This window comes from Capra hircus, chromosome 22 (genome assembly GCF_001704415.2).
Source record: "Capra hircus breed San Clemente chromosome 22, ASM170441v1, whole genome shotgun sequence".
Taxonomy (NCBI): domain Eukaryota; kingdom Metazoa; phylum Chordata; class Mammalia; order Artiodactyla; family Bovidae; genus Capra; species Capra hircus.
In genome coordinates, this window is record NC_030829.1 from 50,388,556 (window position 1) to 50,412,033 (window position 23,478).

Sequence of the window (23,478 nt, forward strand, 5' to 3'; positions counted from 1 at the left end):
ACATGTTATTGTACAAAATGCAACAACATGAAATACAGGTACTCAGGATAAAAAAAATCAAAATGATTTGCATCATACGAAGATATAAAAAGTTATAATTGTCTCTTTTTCTGAGTTCCAAAATTTGATTTTTTTTTTTAAGTGGGATCTTACTTCCCCAACCAAGGACTGAACCTGGTCCCTGGCAGTGAAAAGGCAGAGTCTTAAGCACTAAACCACCAGGGAATTCCCCCCAAATTTTATTTCAAATCATTAGAATATAAGTGTTCTAAGACCCATGCTAATTGCAGGAATTTTGAAATAGTAAAGCAGAAAATGAAGAGAAACAACATTGAAAGGGACTTTTACAAACAGGGGAAAAAAAATCAACTAGATTTTTAAAACTAGAATTTTCTTTTCCTGAATGAGAAAACAGCACATAAATAAAATCAGATGTCATTTATCAAAGATGTTACCTATAAACAATCTTCAGAACAAAATCAAAAGGTGTCATCTGATGATATAACTTAACAGTACAAAATCAGAGAAATCTGCATTTTCCATATGCACAGAAGTCTCAGCTCTGATTCTCCTCCATTTCAAGTTATAAAAAGGGTTTAACCTTTGGGAAAAAAGTCTCCTACAACTACTTGACCACACCTACTGTCCAAGCATAATTACAAATAGTGTCCTCTTTTACTCTTGAAAGTGTCCTGACTTGAATAATAAATTATATGGCCATCTAGTTCTAACATTCTCAAAATCCATTTTTTAACCAAATATCTAACCAGCTTGTCTTAGAATTACTGTCCAAAATAACAGAAACTGCAATAGAGATGGGTAACACCTATTTTTAAAGGTAATGTTTTCAATGTCCAACTGCAAACATAATTCTAAGATTATATGTACATTAGGTTATATATTAGACATACAGAAAATCAACATTTAAGTCAATTAAGTTAGCTTCAATATTTGCAACATTAACACTGCCTCCTCCTAACTAGGTATTTTCTATCTCTTATCCTAGATATTCTCTAAATGATTTTAAGTAAGGAAATGAACCCCAAACAGCCACAAGGCCTGACTACGTAAGAGACGAGAGAACCAACTACCAAAGACAAATACTTTCTAACTAAATTATCCCACGGCATTTAAATTAGTACCATCAAGCGAGATAATGAAGAGATACACATCAAAAATATGATCTGAACTGAGGGCCCTTTCTCTAGAGATGTACACTCCACTTGTGACTATAAATCTTGCTTTTTAATGGCTGTATAAAGTAAGACCCAGGACTAACGGACTCTATACATCATCCTTCAGAAAAGTCTTATGAAGAAGCAAAACTCAACAAAGCAATCCAGGGCTTCCCTAGTGGCTCAGTGGTAAAGAATCCACCTGCCAATGCAGGAGATATGGGTTCAATCCCTGATCTGGGAAGATCCCACATGCCACAGAGCAACTAAGCCCATTCATACAATTGCTAAGTCTGTGCTCTAGAGCCCGGCAGCCCTAACTAAAGAGTAGCCCCTCGCTCTCCTCAACTAGAGAAAAGTCCGCACAACAACAAAGACCCAGCACAACCAATCAATAAGTAAATAAATAAAACCTTAAAAGACAAAACAGTAGACCACTCTATTAACATACCTGAAGGTCCCGTTGGGCATCTTGGGAAGTTTTGCCCTCAGGAAAAGACTTGCTCTGGCCATAGCCAAATATTTGGCTTCCAGGCAGTCTGTGATCCACATCACAGTACTCCATGCTTCTGTAATCAGTGTCCTGACGGCCAAGAAAGTCCAGACCACCTTCTTCTTTAAACATATCAGCATCTGAGCTCTGTTGTTCACCTCCAGAATGCTGTGACTTGTCCTGGTCTTGAAGAGGACTTTGGCTGTTCTCAAAGTCTGGTGGAGATGCATGGTCAAAGGCTACACCTTGTTTTTCTCCTTCTCCTGTTTCTGAATGCTCATATTCTCCCTTCTGAATGCCAAAAGCAGGTCTTTCCGTTGTATGGTCATGTGCAGATTCTTCTCTCTTGTTCACATTCATACCAGAATGTTCTCTGTTTTGTGTGGAGGGCTGAACGTAATCCAAAATATCTGGATCCGCAGAGGGCATCTCCCTATCTTTAAATTCCATACAAGGTCCTCCTTCTCTGCCCCTAAAATCCTGATCAGTCCTGGATCGGTGTCTACCTCTGAAATCTGCATGTGGTATATTCCTGTCCCTAAAGTCTAGATCACTAGTACCTGAACCTCGGCCTCTAAAGTCCACTTGGGTTCCGTCTTTGTCCCTGAAGTCCAAATCAGATACATCTCTATTTCTAAAATCAGAACGGGACTGATCTCTGCCCCTGAAATCCAAGTCTGATAAATCCCTTCCCCTAAAATCTGCATGGGCTCCATCCCGCCCTCTAAAATCTAAGTCATAAGTGCCCCGGCCCCTGAAGTCAGGAGGAGGAGCATCCCTACCTCTAAAGTCACCAGTATGAGCCTCCCTGTCTCTGTAGTTCATGTGAGATGTCTCCCTGCCTCTGTAGTCCAGAGAAGTACCGTCTCCACCCCGATAGTCCATAGGTGGCCCTTCTCTATCCCGAAGGTCCCCAGAATGGATGTCCCTACCTCTGAAGTCCAACTGTGATGAATCTCTGCTCTGGAAATCAGAAGATGAAAAATCTCCCCCCCTGAAATCATGTCCATGGCCCTCCCCTCCTCGATAGTCACCATGCTGTCCGTCTCTAGCTCCATAGCTGAAAGAATGCTCCTCTACATTTGCAAAGGGAGGCCCCGAATGCCCCTGGAAATCAAAGGGAAGTGAATCTCTGCCAGGAAAGTTGCCAGAGTGTCTCTCTTGAGCATGACTCTTAAGGGGAGGAGGAGGATAATCCCTGTTCCACCCGGGAGCAAACCTTTCTTCTTGGCTCCCACTGTAGAAACAAAGACAGTGTTATTCATATTGTCCAGAGAGTTTGAAATCTACACACCAGCATATTCTTCTCTAATCACAGCACATTCTTCTGTAAACATTTTTTTTTTTTTTTGGCAGAGTTCTGTAACAAGGTCCTAGATCTGCAGAAAACAGCAATGTTTTGCTATTTTAAGACGAAGTGGCGGAGTAAACTTTTAAGTTCCCATTTCAGAACACGAGGAAAGTCAACACAAGGTTTTCAACATGACTGCTGCAGAAAAAGCTTTCACCCAGTCCTGCAACAGGGAAAATCCGCAACACCAGATAAGCTAGCAATGGTGACACTCTACAAAAATTTCCATTTCCTACAGCCAGGGAGCTTAGAATTCCAAGATCAACACGATGATTCCTATATATCAGAAAAATCAATGCGCTATAAATTTTATACAGTAGGTTTCAGGATGTGTCTTCCTCATTGGTGCAAACAAGAGTAATATTCCAAAATATCTGATTGACAGCTACAGAGTGGACACCACCCAATCAGAACAGATGCAGGCCCAAAATGAAGAAAACACTGGCTGTAAGCCACTAGTTGGAGTACGCTGGTGTTCACCAGCTGAGCATCACCCCTGGCTGCATCTAAACCCCAGTTCCACAGTGGCTCCGCCTAGAAGTGCTCTCACCTGGGTCCTATTATTAACTACTCAAGGGTATCTCAGAAGGCAGCATGAATCACGCCACACAGCATGTGTAAGTTGACCAAACCAAGCAACAGCATCCAGGAGCTTAATGCTAAAAGGGACCTAGAGAGAGCATTAGGCTTTCATGCTTTATCCCCAGGTCCCAAATGAAGAAGCTGATTTTTTAGATTCTAATGCCTCATCTAATTTTTCATGGTAATACAATATATTTTAAAACACATTATTAAATTCACATTCTCAGTTTACAGAACTCAAGACATAAATGAGAACTGGCCGTATCTTTCACACTACCTAGCACCAGACCATTTTATATGTTTTGACTTTGGTAAAAGACAGGGAATTTAAATAGGCAATTAGGTACCTAGGATCTTGAGCTTGAAGGGGAGAGGAGGGAATAAAAAAGGAAAACAAAAAATGATCTGAATGGTTACCTGCTATTCAGCAGCAAAACACAAGTATTGAGAGATCAAGTTCCTCTCAGAAAATACAGGTTCTATTATATGACCCTCTGAACTCAGACTACACTGCTATAGAAAGACTCAACAGACAACTGCTTCTGGGTCACTCAGTTTAAGATCAACAGTTACAATGCCAAACCCTTTCCTGGAGTAATAGAAATTTAACAATAGTAACCGAAACAGTAGAATGATGCATGTTTAATAGATTTTCAGAACATAACTTCCATTAGCTTCATTAACACAAAAATATTAACATTATTTATGTGTATGGGGTTCATCATAAGAGAAGCAAGGTTAAATGTGCTTCATAAATAATACAACTTAACGCTAAAATTAAGACACTACCACTAGTTCTAGTGTCACCCACATTTAAAATCACTCAAATCCCAATAGTTAGCTTGTAGGAAGACTTAAGCCTAAGCAGACATTCATGGGCTGAGCGCTGAGCTATCTTAATCTACATGTTCTCTGACCAAAACACATACAGCACTGTCTTTGAATATTACCCTAAGAATTACCTTACCAGGTAAAACTGAAATCAAATACATCTACAGTAATCACTATACTAGGGTTCTCAGAACTGTATTTTATGTAGACTATTCAAGAAACAGTTCTACTAGTTATAGAACAGCGGTGGCTATGAAAATAATTTTCAACCAAATTTTTAAGACAAGTTGTTAAAATAAATACAAAATCATTTTCCTGCAAAATACCTTCTTTCACCCAAATTAGTCCCCTCCCCAAAGTTATGCTATATAAACTATGCCTCTCTCTGGTCAAAGACCTTAAAAAATGGCAGGTAATGACTTATATTTAAACTAAAATTAAGGTGGGGAAATGTAATTTTATATAATAGATTCAAAGAAAAAAATGTTCTGAAAAAAATTTTTCAGTGATGCAATAGAGCTGAAGTTATTTCTTTAGCTCTGAAGGCTCAGTGTAAACAGCCTTATGCAGAAAATAATTATCCATAAATATAAGTAAAAGAATAGATTTTTAAACATTAAAGTACAAACACACTAATCTAGATTAGGGATCTGCACATTTCTTCCATGAAGAGTCAGACAGTAATTACATTAGGCTTTACAGTTTCTGTCACAATTATTCAACTCTGCCCCTGCAACATGAAAGCAACTATCAACAATTTGTAAACGAATGATCAGGGCTATGTTCCAGTCAAACAAAAACAAGCTGCAGTCTGTTGACCACTGATCTAGACCTTAATTTTTTTAAAGGAAAAATATAACCAGCATCACTGCTGCTGCTAAGTTGCTTCAGTCGTGTCCAACTCTGTGTGACCCCACAGACAGCAGCCCACCAGGCTCCGCCATCCCTGGGATTCTCCAGGCAAGAACACTGGAGTGGGTTGCCATTTCCTTCTCCAATGCATGAAAGTGAAAAGTGCAAGTGAAATCACTCAGTTGTGTCCGACTCTTAGCGACCCTATCGACTGCAGCCTACCAGGCTCCTCCGTCCATGGGATTTTCCAGGCAACAGTACTGGAGTGGGTTGCCACTGTCTTCTCTGAACCAGCATCACTACCACTGCTTTAAAGATTGCTAAGCAGAAAGTAAAGATCCCTTTATTCACAAAACTAGCTTTACTAAGTGTTACATGGATTTACTTTTAAACTTACTTTTCTACCTAAATTTTCCATGGGAACCCCAAACTTCAGAATAATAAAATAACTGTTGAATTTGCACAGGAAGATCCTGCAGACTGCCAGTTCAAAAGAAAACTTACTCGTAACAAAAGTTTCAATTAGAGCATAAATTTTTTTTTTTTTTTTGGCCATGCCACAGAGACTTGTAGGATTTTAGTTCCCCAACCAGGGACTGAACCCAGGCCCCTTGGCAGTGAGAGCATGGAGTTCTAACCATTTGGACTGCCAGGGAATTCCCTGGAGCATAAATATTTTTTAATGTATAACTTTAAAAGTAAGATTTCTTTGCCATACACAAACTATAGCCGTAAGTCATATTTCTATAGCATTTCATTAACTGCAAACACAATGCAAAAGTTTTTAAAATATCATCATCAGTGTTTATTACACTGGCTATAAAAAATTCACTCCCTATAAATCTGTGATATAATTCATTTACAACTATGAATGGTACCACCTTCTCCACTTATCAAATCAATAATATAATTCACTTTATTGAATTATAAATTCAATATTTTATATAATTTTATTGTATAGAAAGAATGTAATTCATTCTGCCTACAAATGTATAATATAATTCATTTACAACTATGAATGGTACCACGTTCTCCAGTTATCTTTGTACCCAGTAACCCCTAAAATTGTAATGTAGCTTAGGAAACTGCATTAAGTAAATAAATTTTTCTTCCTCACAACTATTTCTGGTGGCTGAAATACAATGTGTCATAGGAAAGACAGGGCTCTGGATTCTAGACATAAATTACTGAACTTAATGAAACATTCACATTCATTTATAAACACTTATATACATTTTTACTAGCTTTCCTTATTAGTTGAGTACATATTACTTTCCTAAAAAAGATACAAAATATTTTTTTAAAAACTGGGGGATTTTTTTGTTAATATTTAAAAAATGCTAATACACAAAATACTTGGCATGCTAGGCATTCACTCTGACGATCACTCTAGAAATGACTAGAAAAACTTTAAGTAGTTTCTATTTTTAAAAATCAGAAAAAAAAAATCAAAGGTATTTCTACACAAAGAAAATATCCCTCTTTATAGTAGGCCATAAATGTTATACAGTATCTACATTGTTATAATAGACATTTCGATATTCAAATTTTAAGACTTACCGAAAAGGTCCTGTTCTGTTAGCAGATCGAGAATCCCCCCACATCTCTTTCTATGTCAAGAGGGCCCAATAAGTAGATCCTTTTGCTACCAAACTCTGGTTATAGCAGTACCTGTACAAAACAAACCACAACAAATGAGTATGTGGGTACATGTAGTAAAGACTAAACCAATTTCCTCCTGTTTGGCTTATCAGGGACCACATCAGCAAGGATATTTTTAGAAGTCACTTTTAAACATTTATGTATTAATTTACAGCAACAAAAACACATTTTAAATTTAAATTTAAAAAAGGGCACCATCAATCTCTCAAAGTACTAAGAATGCCTCATAAAACATTTCTTAAATTTCCCAGCACCCATTCTATATTCCTTTTTGGAAACAGCACCTTACCATGTTTATTTACTACCCTCAGTCCACACGGCTGATCCTACACTATTCAGCCTGGCCAGTCAGAATAGTCTATTACACAGTGATTGCTCTGAAGATGAGCATGTAACCTATGACTAAGAAGTCCTCATAAGACCTGCACTCCAGCTACTGAAAAAGAGGCAAACTTTTTTTTGGTCACACGGCACTGCCTGTGGCATACCAGTTCCTCATCTGAACCCTGGCCCAGACAGTGAAGAGCCAAGTCCTGACCACTGAACCACCAGGGAATTCCCAAAAGGAGGCAAACCTTTATAACCTTGGATTTGGCAACGATTTCTTACCATGACAACAAAAGAAAAAAAGGATAAAGTAGACTTGATCAAAAATGAAAACTTTTCTGCATCAGAGTACCCTATGAAGAGAGTGAAAACACAACCCACGTCAGCAAAAACAGCAGACTATGAAATTCCAAAGCCTTCTTCCTCCACAGAAACGTTAAAAAATAAGTAGTCTGAACCAACTTTGTCCAGCCTTTAGAAAACAGTCAAAGTTTTACAATGACCAAATGAATGCTCAATGAAGCAAAAGTCATCCTCAAAAGAATCAGAAAGTTTTGGGTGAACCCTGACCCACCCCTCACCTCAGCATGGCAGTGGTTTTTGTCTTGAAGCAGTGGCAGCCCACTTTCCCAGCTCCCTCCCTTAAACCAAAGGGAAAAGTGATTTGCAAATAACTATGTACTTGTGTTCTAGTAATGTTCTGTTCTGTATGGGGGAGAAGCTAAAGGACTGATGCAAGGTACTTGCCTCTGTTTTACCTGACAGAACTCTGGGGGGAAAAGCGGTGGGCACTGCTAATAAAACTAAAAAAGCAGACTCACAGATACGGGAGAAGCAGCGGCGAAAATACTGTGAGAAGTCAGACATTTCCGAGGCAATATACATGTGAAAAAATTTAGAATGTCACAAGCATACTCAGGCAAGACACATGAGTTCACCTGGACTTACACCCTAGCTTTACTCACCACAGGGCCCCTTCTACTTATTGCTGTGCTGCATCTACTGGGGGTCTAGGCAGCTGAGGTGGCAGCCTTGTCTACAGGTTCAGATCTTGGTGGTGATAGTAAATAGGTAAACGAGGGTTTTGACGGCTGAAGTGAAAAGTAACTCCACATGAACAGTGCTTGAACAGGGGTCATTCTCTAAGAGACAACAAGCATCACATTAAGCTATGGACTACAATCCAGTGACACCCTTCTCATGGATTCCCTTAACTTTCAGCTTTACAAGCACACTCCCCCAGAACATAAAGAAGAAGTTTGGTTCCTTGGAAACCAACCAGTGGGTTTGGGAAAGCCTCCCCATTGCAGGTCAGCAGCCTTTAAGGTTAGAACCATGATGACTCTTTTCGAGCTTCCTCTGCCTTTGATTCTTGATTAATAAAAAATTCTTGGCAAACACTTTGAGTCCATCCTGCACAGGTCCAAGAAATCGACCTCTAGCAGCATAATATCAAAACCCGGGGCCATCCCTCTTAAATCATGACCTAAGTTCCAAACGCCAACAAAGCAGAACCGGGGGTCCCATTCCATTAGTTTTAGCTGTGGTCTACAGCAGGCCTGTTCCTGCTTTAAGCACTCTAATTTTTCCAAAGTAAATGCTTTGGAGCAAACAGGACACTCAGCTATAGCATCAAGGGGTCACAACAGGCAGGGATTGGTGTGAGCATCTACCCAACTAAGATCCAACTATGAGTTTTTAAAAACAGCAGCTTTAATACGCCCTTTTGGAGCTAGAACTAGTGGCTACTGGAAGTATCCTTGCCACCTACCCCCTACAAATTCTCATTAAAAAAAAGAAATGTATTCATTTCAGTTACAAGGCCTTGAAAAGACTGCTCCTCAGTTGTGATAGTGGTTTTTCAGGCTTCCTCTCCAGAACCATGCTTTGCCTACCATCATACCACATTCAAAAGTTAAAATTGAAAGTGGATCTACATAAATGTAGAAGCTAAACTATAACGCTTCTAAAAGAAAATATAGGGAATTCCCTGGCGGTCCAGTGGTTAAGACTTGGCACTTTCACTGAGGGAGCCCAAGGTCAATCTCTGGTTGAGGAACAAAGATGTCAAAAGCCAAATGGCCAAGCGAAAAAAAAAAAAAACCACCAAGATGGTATCAGCAAAGACTTCTATAAAGGAACCAGAAAGCATTAATCATAAAGAAAAATATAAAAGTTAAAATTTGTTCTTCAAAAGACACTGAAAAATGAATAGGTAAACTACAGAACAGGGAGTAAATATTTTAACACATGTCTGACAAATGCTCACTATTATTAGTCATTAAGGAAACAGATTAAAACCACCGATACACACCCACTAGAACAGCTAAAATTAAAAAGACTTACAAAATCAAATATACAAGGATTTCCAGCAATCAGAACTCATACACTACTCAAACGACCGCAAAATGGTACAACCAGTTTAGAAACTGGTCTGAGAAATACTACTCATGACCCAGCAATTGAACTTCTAAGTATCTGCTTAAGATACATGAAAACAAAAGACCAGTAGAAAAATGTTCACAACAACTTTATCCATAATAGCTTTAAAAAAAAGAGAGAGGACAACCCAAATAGTCTTCATTGGGCGATGATATAAACGCTGTTTGGTGTCCGAAAGGGGATCCTCCCTGGGGTAGTGTATTTCACTTAGATGCTGCTGCTGCTAAGTCACTTCAGTCGTGTCTGACTCTGTGCGATCCCACAGACAGCAGTCGACCAGGCTCCCCCGTCCCTGGGATTCTCCAGGCAAGAACACTGGAGTGGGTTGCCACTGCCTTCTCCAATGCACGAAAGTGTAAAGTCGCTCAGTCGTGTCCGACCCTCAGCGACCCCATGGACTGCAGCCTGCCAGGCTTCTCCATCCATGGGATTTTCCAGGCAAGAGTACTGGAGTGGGGTGCCATTGCCTTCTCCGATTTCACTTAGATATCAAATGGAAAGGTGACTTTTTGATAAAATGAGAGAAGCATTAGTAAGAAAGAGAAGTGAAAGTCACTCAGTCGTGTCTGACTCTTTTCAACCCTATGGACTATATAGTCTGTGGAATTCTCCAGGCCAGAATATTGGAGTGGGTAGCCCAACCCAGGAATCAAACCAGGGTCTCCTGCATTGCAGGTGGATTCTTTACCAACTGAGCTACCAGGGAAGCCCCCATTAAGGGGAGGTGGAAATGAAGAATCAATAAAAACCTATTTTTTAAAAATTATTTTTAAAATTTTGAAATACATTTAAGTTTACCATTTTACAGTTAAGAGGGATTAAGTACATTTATAGTGTTTTGCAACTTTTATCCCCATCCATCCAAGCTTTTTTCATCTTGTAAAACCAAAACTCTGTAGCCATTAAACAGTAACTCCCCACTCCTCTCTTAACCCAGTCCTTGGCAACCACCATTCCACTTTGTCTATATAGTTTTGACTACTCTAAGTATCTCTTAATTCTAGCGGAATTAAAGAGTATTTCTTCTTTCATGACTGGCTTTTTTACCTGGCATAATGTCTTCAAGGTTCATACATATTATAGCATCTATTGGAATTTCATTTCTTTTTAAGGCTGAACAATAATTCCACTGTGTACACATACTATATTTTACCTACTCATCCACTGATGGACATTTGGATTCTCCCATCTTTTGGATAATGTTAACAATGAGCATGCACATACAAATATCTGAGATCAGTTCTTTTGGAGATATATACACCCAGAAGCAGAACTGATGGATCATATGGCAATTCTAGTTTTAATTTTTCAAGGAACCACCATACTGTTTTCCACAGCAGCTACATCATTTTACCTTCCCACCAACAGTGTGCAAATGGTTCTGTTATGGACTGAATTGTGTCCCCCACAGCTTCAAGCCCTAACTGCGAATGTGACTGTATTTGGAGACATGGCCTTTGAGGAGGTAATTAAGGTTGACAGAGGCCACAAGGGTGGGGCCCAAATTCAACAGGACTGGTGTCAGCAGAAGAGACACCAAAAATGCATGCACAGGGAAAAGCTGATGTGAGGACATGGCCAGGAGAGGGCCTTCTGCAAGTCAAGGAGAGAGGCCCCACCAAAACCTAACCCTGCTCATGCCCTGATCTTAGACGTCAATCTCCAAACTGCAAGAAAATCATTTTTCGTTGTTTAAGCCACCTAGTCTATGGTATTTTGTTATGGCAACCCTAACAGAATGATACAAGTTCCAGTTCATCCGCATCCTCACCAACACTTACTACTCTGGTTTTTTTTTGTATTTTAGTAACAGCCATTCTAATGGGTGTGAAGTGGTATTTCACTGCGGTTTTCATTTGCATTTCCTTTATCATTAATGATGCTGAGCATCTTTTCACATACTTACTAGCCATTTTACATCCTCTTTGGGAGAAATGTCTATTTAAGTCCTTTGCCCATTTTTTGATACAGGTTATTTGTTGCTGCTGTTGAGTTTAGGAGTTTTCTACATATTCTAAATATTAATCCCTTACCAGGCATGTGATTTGCAAATATTTTCTCCCATTTTATGAGTTGCCTTTTACCTTGTTGACAGTATTCTTTGAACACAAAAGTTTTAAATTTTAATGAAGTCCAATTTGCCTATTTTTCCTTTTGCTAACTGTGCCCTTGGTGTCATATCCTTTAAAAGATCATTGTCAAATCCAACACATAAAGCTTTCCCTTTCAGTTTTCCTCTAAGAATTTTAAAGTTATAGTTCTTACATTCAGGAGCAAGATCCATTCTTAAGAACAGCATTTGTTGAAGGCAAAGGTCTGCATATTGATTTGTTAAAAAAATATACAAGTCCACAATCTTCCTGGAATGTTTTTGTGTACGAAGATTAAAGACTAGTCTGAAGACTCTACCCTTACCTTGTTCTATCACTATCATTTAATTTTTTTTTTTTTTTTTAAATATTTGGCTGCACCACATCTTAGTTACAGCATAGGCTCAGTTGCTCTGTGGAATGTGGGATTTTAGTTCCCTAATCAGGAACTGAATCCACATCCCCGGCATTGCAAGGCAGATTCTAAACCACTGGACCAGCGGCAAAGTCCCTTAACTCCTTTTTTTGACCTATATTACCACTCTGCTTTTGTTCGTAAGCATACTCCAGTCTCTCTCATATAACCCCCCACCCCAATACAAAACCTTTAAACATCAGTTGACTAAATAAATGAATGTCCACCAAATATGCTAACTAGGCTCTGTTATGTTCCCTAGCACTGTTCATGATGCTGTCCCTGGGTGCTACAGACTATACTGAATGTGTGTCTCTCCAGAATTCATGTTTAAGTTCTAATCTCTGACTTGATGGTAACTGAAGATACGGCCTTTAGGAGGTAATTAGGTCATGAGGGTAGAGCCCTTAGGAAACGGGTTAATGCTCTTCTAAGAAGGAATATGCAGGTCAGGAAGCAACAGTTAGAACTGGACATGCAACAACAGACTGGTTCCAAATAGGAAAAGGAGTATGTCAAGGCTGTATATTGTCACCCTGCTTATTTAACTTATGAAGAGTACATCATGAGAAACACTGGGCTGGAAGAAGCACAAGCCGGAATCAAGATTGCCAGGAGAAATATCAATAACCTCAGATATGCAGATGACACCACCCTTATGGCAGAAAGTGAAGAGGAACTAAAAAGCCTCTTGATGAAAGTGAAAGAGGAGAGTGAAAAAGTTGGCTTAAAGCTCAACATTCAGAAAACAAAGATCATGGCATCTGGTCCCATCATTTCATGGGAAACAGATGGAGAAACAGTGGAAACAGCGTCAGACTTTATTTTGGGGAGATCCAAAATCACCGCAGATTGTGATTGCAGGCATGAAATGAAAAGACGCTTACTCCTTGGAAGAAAAGTTATGACCGACCTAGACAGCATATTCAAAAGCAGAGACATTACTTTGCCGACTAAGGTCCGTCTAGTCAAGGCTATGGTCTTCCAGTGGTCATGTATGGATGTGAGAGTTGGACTGTGAAGAAAGCTGAGCACCGAAGAATTGATGTTTTTGAACTGTGGTGTTGGAGAAGACTCTTAAGAGTCCCTTGGACTGCAAGGAGATCCAACCAGTCCATTCTGAAGGAGATCAGCCCTGGGATTTCTTTAGAGGGAATGATGCTGAAGCTGAAACTCCAGTCCTTTGGCCACCTCATGCGAAGAGTTGACTCATTGGAAAAGACTCTGATGCAGGGAGGGATTGGGGGCAGGAGGAGAATGGGACGACAGAGGATGAGATGGCTGGATGGCATCACTGAGTGAACTCCGGGAGTTGCTGATGGACAGGGAGGCCTGGCGTGCTGCGATTCATGGAGTCGCAAGAAGTCGGACACGACTGAGCGACTGAACTGAACTGAACTGAACTGAAGAAGGAATAAAAGAGAGTGCTCTCTCTCTGTACCATGTGAGGATACAGCAAGAAAGCAGCTGTCTGCAAACCAAAAGGATCTCACCAGGAACCAAACTGTCTGGCACCTTAATCTGAAACTGCCCTGCCTCTGGAACTGTGAGAAATAAATTTGTTATTAAGTCACCCAATCTAGGGTATTTTGTTATAGCAGTCCAAGCTAAGACACTGGCCAGTCCTGTCCATTCCCAATTTAATGACTATCACTACCATCTCTACGATTATAATTTCCACATCTCCATCTCTAGCTTAGACTTTCCTATAAAGTCCAAATGTCTGCCAGAAATGGCCACTTGGCCATCCTACAGGGATCTCAAGCTCATGCATAAATTAAGACTTCACTACTGTTGGGAGACATTTAAACACTTCATTAGAGCCGCTTTTTCTTATGAAGAGAAATTTTCCAGATTTTAAATATTCTTATATCCTCACCCCTTACATCAGCAAATTATAATCAGGTTCCTAGTTTAAAAGTGAATTCTATAAGATAGCAAAGTGAGTTTTATAAGATAGCCCAGTGTGGCAGTGAAGGGACAAGAGGGCAGTCTCTGGACCTACTGTGCTAGTGGGGTTCACAGCTCGACTGCTGGGAGGGAAATCATGGCTTGGCCACAAGGTATGTCCTTAAGCAAATGATTTAACTTAATGCCTCACTTTACTTATCTGTAAAAATCTGGAATAAAGATAATGTCTACTTTATAGTTATCAGGAAAAAATGACAATGCAAATTCACTAGAGCAGTGCCTGATAAATAAATTGCTCAGTAAATGTTAGTACTATTTTAAGAGTTTATTTCAAACATCATTGGGGCTTAGAATGTTCCCACCGATGCAGACTCATTTGGCTAAATGACTGACATTAAGGTTTGATTTGCCGTAAATTTAAATGCAGACATTTTCCATAAATTAAATAATCAGTTTCAAGATTTTGTCAACTATATATTTAAAGCACACATGTAATATATTATGCCAGAAAATACATCCTTCGCAGCCATCTATGACAGAAGTGTTAAGATGTCAACTTATAAATGTACAAGGTGGTAAACAATTTTTTCAAAATTTTAAGGGTGAAAAAATTTTTAATCCTTTTAGATGCTGCTGCTAAGTCACTTCAGCCGTGTCCGACTCTGTGCAATCCCATAGACGGCAGCCCACCAGGCTCCCCCGTCCCTGGGATTCTCCAGGCAAGAACACTGGAGTGGGTTGCCATTTCCTCCTCCAATGCATGAAAGTGAGAAGTGAAAGTGAAGTCGCTCAGTCATATCCGACTTTTAGCGACCCCATGGACTGCAGCCTACCAGGCTCCTCCAACCATGGGATTTTCCAGGCAAGAGTACTGGAGTCGAGTGCCATTGCCTTCTCCGAATCCATTTAGATGGTTCAAGGGAATTTCAAGACCACTGGCCTAAGTGAATGTGTTTTAAAGTCAGACTGCCTGGGTTTGGATTCAAACTGGCAATTCCCAGATGGCCCAGTGGTTAGGACTCCATGCTTCTAATGCTGAGACTATAGCTTCAATCCCTGGTCAGGTAACTAAGATTCCGCGTGCCTCTCAGCACAGTTGAGGGGGGAAGGAAGAAAAAATTTAGCTTTCTGTGTATCTTTGGTAAGTTACATTTAAATTCTATATGCCTTGACGCTCTCCTCCTACACAACGGGAATAATAGTGGTACCTACTTCATATGATTACTATAAAGAGTAAATGAGATCATGCATAAGAAGAAGTATATTGATAGTAACATTATTATATGAATGAGCCAAACACTGAAAAGACTCCAAATGTCCATCAACAGGCAGATGAATGAACAAATGTGATATACTCATAAAAAGGAATGCAACATGGAAGAACCTCAAAAAAATTATAAGTGAAAGAAGCCAGATATCCCAATTGTATGAAGTTACATAAAAACATAAAACTACAGAGGCAGAAAGCAGATTAGTGGATGCTAGGACTTGCAGTTAGAGTGGGAAGTGGAGATTAACAACAAACAGAAAGTTGGGAATGTTTTGAGGTGTTGGAAACATTCTAAATCTGAATTGTGGTGATGACTGCATCAAACTGAACAGCTACAGCCTGTGAATTTTATGATATATAAGTCATGCCTCCAAAAATTTTTTTGAAAAATTTAAAGCAACAATGTATTAAATATTATTATTATTGCTACTATGCTCAGGTGTTTAAAATCACAATCACATTAAGCTGGAAGGGACCTTTCTGAGTATGTCTACCTCTGAAACAATAATAAAGGCAAGAATAGTTGAGTACTGACTCTGCCACAGTTATGTATTTTACATGGGTTCTCTCATTTAATCATCACAGGTCCTCCATGAGGTAAATTCTGTTACAATCCCCACTTCACAGACTCTGAAAATGAGACTCAAATAGTTTGAGAGGCTTGTCCCAAAACAATATAACTAATATGAGGAAAAGCAAACTCAAGACCATCTGATTCCAAAGCCCATTCTAAAATTCCTATGAAATTTCACAGGTTTCTGAATAGCCTTGAAAAAGAACATAACTGGAGGATACTCACTTCCCAATTTCAAACTTACTATAAATTTACAGTAATCAAAACAGTGTGGTACTGGTATAAGGACATACAGAACAATGAACTAGAGATCTCAGAAATAAACTCTCACATACATGGTCAAGTTATTTTCAACAAGGGTCCCAAGACCATTCAAAGGAAAAAAGACAGTCTTTTCAACAACTGGTCACAGGGAAACTGGAAATCCACATGCAAAAGAATGAAGTGCGACTCTTGCACAGCTATGCCAAAAAGGGTTTAAAGACCTAAACCTAAAATTTAAAACTCTAAAACTCAGAAGAAAACAAACCAGAAGCTTCAGGCATTGGATTTGGCAGTGATCTCTTGGATATGACATCAAAAGCAGAGTCAACAAAAAAAAATACACAAACTGGAATTCATCAAAATTAGAATGTCTGTGTTACAAACAACATCAGTAGAGAATAAAAAGACAACTCATGAATGGGAGAAAATATTTGCAAACCACGTATCTGATAAGGGATTAATATCCAGAATTACAGAAAACTAAAACTCAACAACGAAAGACAACCTGATTCAAAAATGAGCAAAGGACTTGAATAAACATTTCTTCAAAGACACACAAATGGCCAATAAACACTTAAAAAGACTCTCAACATCATTAACAATTAGAGAAATGTAAATCAAAATTACAAGATAACCACTTTATACCCATTAAGATGGCTATTAAAACAAAACCAAACGAAACTAACAGAAGCTAGTGAGGGTGTGAAGAAATGTGAACCCTGTGCGTTGCTGTTAGGCACGTACAATGTATGCAGCCACCGCATAAAACATACAGCAGTTCCTCAAAAATTTAGAACAGAATTATCATACGATCCAACAATTCCAATTCTTTTGGGTATAAACCCAAAAGAAATGAGAGCAGAGACTCAAGTAGATATGTGCACCCCTCCAAGTTCATTGCTGCATTATTCACAACAGCTCAAAGGTGGAAGGTGGAAACAACCCAGTGCCTATCAACAGATGAGAAGATAAAGATAATGTAATATATACATACAGTGAAATACTATTCAGCCTCAGAAAGGAATGCAATTCCGATAGATATAACATGGATGAACCTTGGAGATATTCTAAGTAAAATAAGCCAGTTATGAAAAGACAAATATTGTATAATTTATGGTTCTATGGAGTACTTCAGTCCAGTTCAGTCACTCAGTCTTGTCCGACTCTTTGCGACCCCATGAATCGCAACACGCTAGGCCTCCCTATCCATCACCAACTCCCGGAGTTCACTCAAACTCACGCCCATCGAATCAGTGATGCCATCCAGCCATCTCATCTTCTGTCGTCCCCTTCTCCTCCTGCCCCCAATCGCTCCCAGCATCAGAGTCTTTTCCAATGAGTCAACTCTTCGCATGAGGTGGCCAAAGGACTGGAGTTTCAGCTTTAGCATCATTCTTTCCAAAGAGGACTGGTCTCCTTTAGAATGGACTGGGTGGATCTCTTTGCAGTCCAAGGGACTCTCAAGAGACTTCTCCAACACCACAGTTCAAAAGCATCAATTCTTCAGTGCTCAGCTTTCTTCACAGTCCAACTCTCACATCCATACATGACTACTGGAAAAACCATAGCCTTGACTAGACGGACCTTTGTTGGCAAAACAATGTCTCTGCCTTTGAATGTGTTATCTAGGTTGGTCATAACTTTTCCTCTAAGGAGTAAGGGTCTTTTAATTTCATGGCTGCAATCACCATCTGCAGTGATTTGGGAGCCCCAAAAAATTAAGTTTGATACTGTTTCCACTGTTTCCCCATCTATTTCCCATGAAGCGATGGGACCAGATGCCATGATCTTCATTTTCTGAATGTTGAGCTTTAAGCCAACTTTTTCACTCTCCTCTTTCACTTTCATCAAGAGGCTTTTTAGTTCCTCTTCACTTTCTGCCATAAGGGTGGTGTCATCTGCATATCTGAGGTTATTGATATTTCTCCTGACAATCTTGATTCCAGCTTGTGCTTCATCCAGCCCAGCGTTTCTCATGATGTACTCTTCATGTAAGTTAAATAAGCAGGGTGACAATATACAGCCTTGACATACTCCTTTTCCTATTTGGAACCAGTCTGTTGTTCCATGTCCAGTTCTAACTCTTGCTTCCTGATCTGCATATAGGTTTCTCAAGAGGCAGGTCAGGTGGTCTGGTATTCCCATCTCTTTCAGAATTCTTTACAGTTTATTGTGATCCACACAGTCAAAGGCTTTGGCATAGTCAATAAAGCAGAAATAGATGTTTTTCTGGAACTCTTGCTTTTTCCATGATCCAGCAGATGCTGGCAATTTTATCTCTGGTACCTCTGCCTTTTCTAAAACCAGCTTGAACATCTGCAAGTTCACAATTCACGTATTGCTGAAGCCTGGCTGGGAGAATTTTGAGCATTACTTTACTAGCATGTGAGATGAGTGCAATTGTGCGGTAGTTTGAGCATTCTTTGCCATTGCCTTTCTTTGGGATTGGAATGAAAATTGACCTTTTCCAGTCCTGTGGCCACTGATGAATTTTCCAAATTTGCTGGCATATTGAGTGCTGCACTTTCACAGCATCATCTTTCAGGATTTGAAATAGCTCAACTGGAATTCATCACCTCCACTAGCTTTGTTCATTGTGATGTTTTCTAAGGCCCACTTGACTTCACATTCCAGGATGTCTGGCTCTAGCTGAGTGATTACACCATCGTGATTATCTGGGTCGTGAAGATCTTTTTTGTACAGTTCTTCTGTGTATTCTTGCCACCTCTTCTTAATATCTCCTGCTTCTGTTAGGTCCATACCATTTCTGTCCTTTATCGAGCCCATCTTTGCATGAAATGTTCTCTTGGCATCTTTAATTTTCTTGAAGAGATCTCTAGTCTTTCCCATTCTGTTGTTTTCCTCTATTTCTTTGCATTGATCGCTGAGGAAGGCTTTCTTATCTCTCCTTGCTATTCTTTGAAACTCTGAATTCAGATGCTTGTATCTTTCCTTTTCTCCTTTGCTTTTCGCTTCTTAGGACAGGCAAAATTCAGAGAGATGGAAAGTAGGATGGTGGTTGCCAGGGGAAGAGGTGGGGAGAATGGGAAGCTATTGTTTAATGGGCACAGAGGTTCAGTCTGAGAAGATGAAAATGTTCTGAAGCTGGATGGTAATGATGGTTGCACCGACATGTACATTTTAAAACGGTCAAAATAGCTAAGAAAAAGGGAGGCAGAAGGAAGAGATGGAGGGACTACTTCACACCCATTCAAATGGTTACTGTACAAAAAAACTCAGAAAGTAACAAGTGTTGGGATGTGGAGAAATCGGACCCCTTGCGTATTACTGGCGGGAACATAAACTGATGCAACTGCTGTGGAATACAGTATGGTGGGTATTCAAAAAGCTATCCACAGAATTATCATATGACCCAATTCTGGGCATATATGCAAAGATATTGAAAGCAGGGGCATGAAGAGATATTTGTATACCCACGTTCACAGCAGCATTATTTACAATCGCCAAAGGTGGAAACCCAACTGTCCAGCAAGTGAACAGGTAAGTAAAATGTAGCCTATACATAGCAACTGAGTATTGTTCAGCCTTAAAAGGGAATGTAGATGTCAATTACATCTCAACTTTTTTAATTAAAAAAAAAAGGAATGAAGTTTGGATATACGCTACGACATGAATGAACCTTAAAAAACATTCTTTTACCTGAAAAAAGTCAGACATGAAGGGATAATTATTGTATGATACCACTTACACAGGGTACCTAGAACAGGCAAATTCAGACAGACAGAATACAGATCAGAGGTTACCAGGGACTAGAGGGAAGAGGCAAGGTAGTTACCTGCTTAATGGTTAGAGTTTCTGTTTAAGGTGAAGAAAAAGTTTTAGAAATAGATGTAGTGATGGTTTCATTACGTTGTGAATGTAATTCATGCACTGAATTGTATGTGAATTTTACATATAGAAATGGATTAAATGGCAAATTTCATTACAATATATGCAACAAAACATATTTATCACAACTTTGTAAAAAAAAAAAGTACTGTACTACATGAAAAAACATCGAATTTTTAGACACCTTAAATGGGTGAAATGTATGATGTGTGAATTTTATCTCAACAAAATATTTTTTTCTTTTTAATTTTTTGGCTGCACCACATGGCATGTGGACTCTTAGTTCCCACACCAGGGATGGAACCTGCACCCCCTGCACTGGAAGCATAGAGTCCTAACCACTTAACTGCCAGGGAAGTGACAAAAATTTTTTTAAAAGGTAACAGTGGCAGCTAACACTTAGTGAACACTTTCCTCACACCAGGCACCATCCTAAAAGGATTACGTAAACCTCACAACAACCTTCAAAGTGGCTGCATTTCTTAACCTCATTTCACACATGAGGAACCTGAAGTTAGGTAACTTGTTCAATGTTGCTCAGTCAGTAGAGGAGTCAACAGTTCAAACCCTATCAATTTCTAGAGCTCCTACAGTCCTATCAGTGTGATAGGAAGGTTATAAAAGGTACCCAATAGATGCCCCCTAAGAGAATGAAATGAACAACTACTGTGGAAGTCTAGCAGAAAAGTCTATTCCAAGCAAGCTGACTCCATGATTCATGATCTTTAAAAATTTCAGAATTTTCCAACAGTTTTTTAATCTTAATACAATTTTGAGTTAGACTATTAACACATTATTTTATGTATTTAAACACTGGCAGAAAAGTATAACCTTGCCCATGTTATCTTCAATAACACAGGAGCATTCACTTTGTAACCTCTCCATTGACAATTCTCCTATGAAAGGCTACAAAAAAACTAGGCTCCCAAAGGCAACAAAAGTAAACCCAATTCTGGTAACAGAATTAAATGAAGAGGAATGCTACAGATGTCCAAAAATAGCCTATCCTAAACAGCCTATCCTATGGGCTAGGTACCTGGTTAGATACTAATTAACCAGGCAAGGTTCAGGTGCAATTTTTGTGTGTTTCACTAAAATGGTAACATACCATTAGACACTACTTGTCCTACCCTCACTTATCAGTTCTTGAAACCTCTCCCTACAGACCTCACAAGTCTGCTGATGTTGACATTATTAAACCATTCACAGTGGCGGCACTACTCAACAGGAAGTTGAAAGCTAACAAACTGAGGGCACAATCCAGAGTTCAGAAAAATGAACCAGGTGACCGGGCGCATCAGAGTCTACTAAACTCCATCTAGATCCCGCAGCTCTGATATTCACAAGCAAACCTGGAATGTGCAAAAAATACAATTACCTTTACAGTTTACCCTACAAAATAAGACCTTTTCCTTTATTAAAAAAAAAAAAAATGCACGCCCAGAGTTAAGCCCAGTAGCACAAGATCAATTCTAAAGTTAAGAGAAAAACAGACTTACTGATATACCACTAAAAGGAATCTAAAGAGTGCATAATACGAGGAAATAACCCTGTCCTCCCACATTCGCCCAACTGGCACAGGACCCACCAGACCACTCCCCGGGATCCAGGTTCTACAGCCCGGCGCGCTGGGCTCCGAGCTCTCGCGCCCTGTTGTCCGGCCGAGCCCACTCCGGTCTGTCCAGGTCTGAGGGCGAAGCTACGGGCTAACCACAAGAAAAGCTCCCTCTCGAGCGATGCCTCACAAGTGGATCAGATTCCTGCAAATGCAGGGGAAAAAAGGAGGAAGAAAGGGCCGCCTGCCTGCAGCCCCTCGGACCAAGAGCACCCAACCGCAACCACGCGCAAGCCACGGACCCCCGAAGCCGGCCGCCCCGAGACGGGACCGGTAATTCCACCGCCAGGCCGGGCCCCGCCCCGGGCCCGCGACCGTTCTGGGGCGTTCCTCCCGTGGGCGGCGCCTCCCTCACCACACCGCCACTTGACTCTCTTCTTCCTGAGGGAGGCCGCGGCTGCCCCGCGACACCGAAGCCGCAGCTTCCAGGCCGCGCGAGCCCGCTACGTCCAAAGCGGCCGGGCAGGCCGGCTCCTTCCCCGCTGGCTCCCGCACGCCCTCTCTACCACCCCAAGCCCTTACCGAGGCAGCGCGGCCTCCGCGGCCCGCTCCTCCTAATCCTCAGCCGCCGCCACCGACCCAGCGCCGCGGAGACCGGAACTTCCTCCGCGCCGGGCCGCTGCCTCCACAAAAGTGCCGCCGCCTTTAGCGCTCGGCCCGCCGGGAGATGGAGTATACAGCGGTGGGTCGCGGCGACTCCACTCCCGGCGTACCCTGCGCGGGGGCCGGGGGCGGGGCGGGGGTGTGTGCTTGCCTGCGGGGGCGGGGCGTGAGGGGCACGCTATTGCCCACGTCCAATGGGAGGGTGCGCTTCCTTGCCCCGGTCCGCTGGGCCTGCTGGGGGTTGTGGTTTGGCACTTAGCCCACCGCCGCTCGTCTTCTTTCGCTCTTTCGAGTATGAGCAAAGCGTGCAGTCTATGGGTGGCTTGGGTTTCTCGAGATTTGCTCCCTGCCAGAGTGCGGACAGGACCCTGGCCTGCCTAGCTTAAAAAGGACTTATTCTCCGTTAATGTGAAGGAAATGGAAGGGAGCCTTCTCCACCTAAGCCTTCCGGGGCGGGAGTTTGTGGCCCACATAAGAGCCTGGCTCCCAACCCTCCCATAGGATGCTGCTAAGTCACTTCAGTCGTGTCCGACTCTGTGCGACCCCATAGACGGCAGCCCACCAGGCTCCTTCGTCCCTGGGATTCTCCAGGCAAGAACACTGGAGTGGATAGTGGAGCAGTAATCACACGCTCGTCCTCTTTTCTTTCTGATGGATTTTCAAATTAGCCATTCCCAGCTCAAGAATATCACTGGTGGGTAGTAGTACTTTGTCCTTCAAAGAGGTAAACATATGAAGGAACTAATTATTTTTGCCTTATGCCCACTCTCTTTGGGCAATAATAATTGCAACCCTTCATCACAACTCTGCTCCTGGCCTTGTGCTGACCCTTCATTATCTCCTTTAATCTTCAGTGCTATTCAGATACACTGTGGGTATCATCTGTCTTAAAGGTTTAGTAGCCCTACCCTACCTATAAAGGAAATTCCACTCAGTTTCCACGAGGCCTTGCTAGCTCATGGGCCATAAATCTGGCCAAGAGTGACTTGTGCGAGGTCACAGAGGAACTGGAAGTTATCTGCAGATCAACAATCTAGTGGAAAACAGGGCAGCACAGCTTTTCACGTCCAGAATCTTCTCACAGCTAATGTTCTTCAAATGGCCAGCTCCAAGCTTCCAAGTGGATTGTACATTGGTGAAATGCTTGCTGATTCCAGCTACCCAGTATCCTC

General features: G+C 40.9%; 1 protein-coding gene across 3 annotated transcripts in view; it reads right to left on the reverse strand.

Annotated features, from left to right (window-relative positions):
• The window catches only part of RBM6 (RNA binding motif protein 6), an 83,221-nt gene extending 60,840 nt beyond the window's left edge, over window positions 1-22,381 (reverse strand). Inside the window, exons 1-4 of one of the 3 annotated variants that reach the window (XM_018067181.1) lie at window positions 22,226-22,381; window positions 21,677-21,848; window positions 6,845-6,955; window positions 1,627-2,905 (exon numbers count right to left, since the gene is read on the reverse strand). In XM_018067181.1, coding sequence (XP_017922670.1) covers window positions 1,627-2,905; window positions 6,845-6,888 — 1,323 coding nt within the window. In that variant the 5' untranslated portion in view covers window positions 6,889-6,955; window positions 21,677-21,848; window positions 22,226-22,381. Of the gene's footprint in view, window positions 1-1,626; window positions 3,183-6,844; window positions 6,956-21,676; window positions 21,849-22,225 lie in introns of those variants that run through there. The other 2 variants (XM_018067180.1, XM_013973591.2) reach the window with 2 other exon arrangements.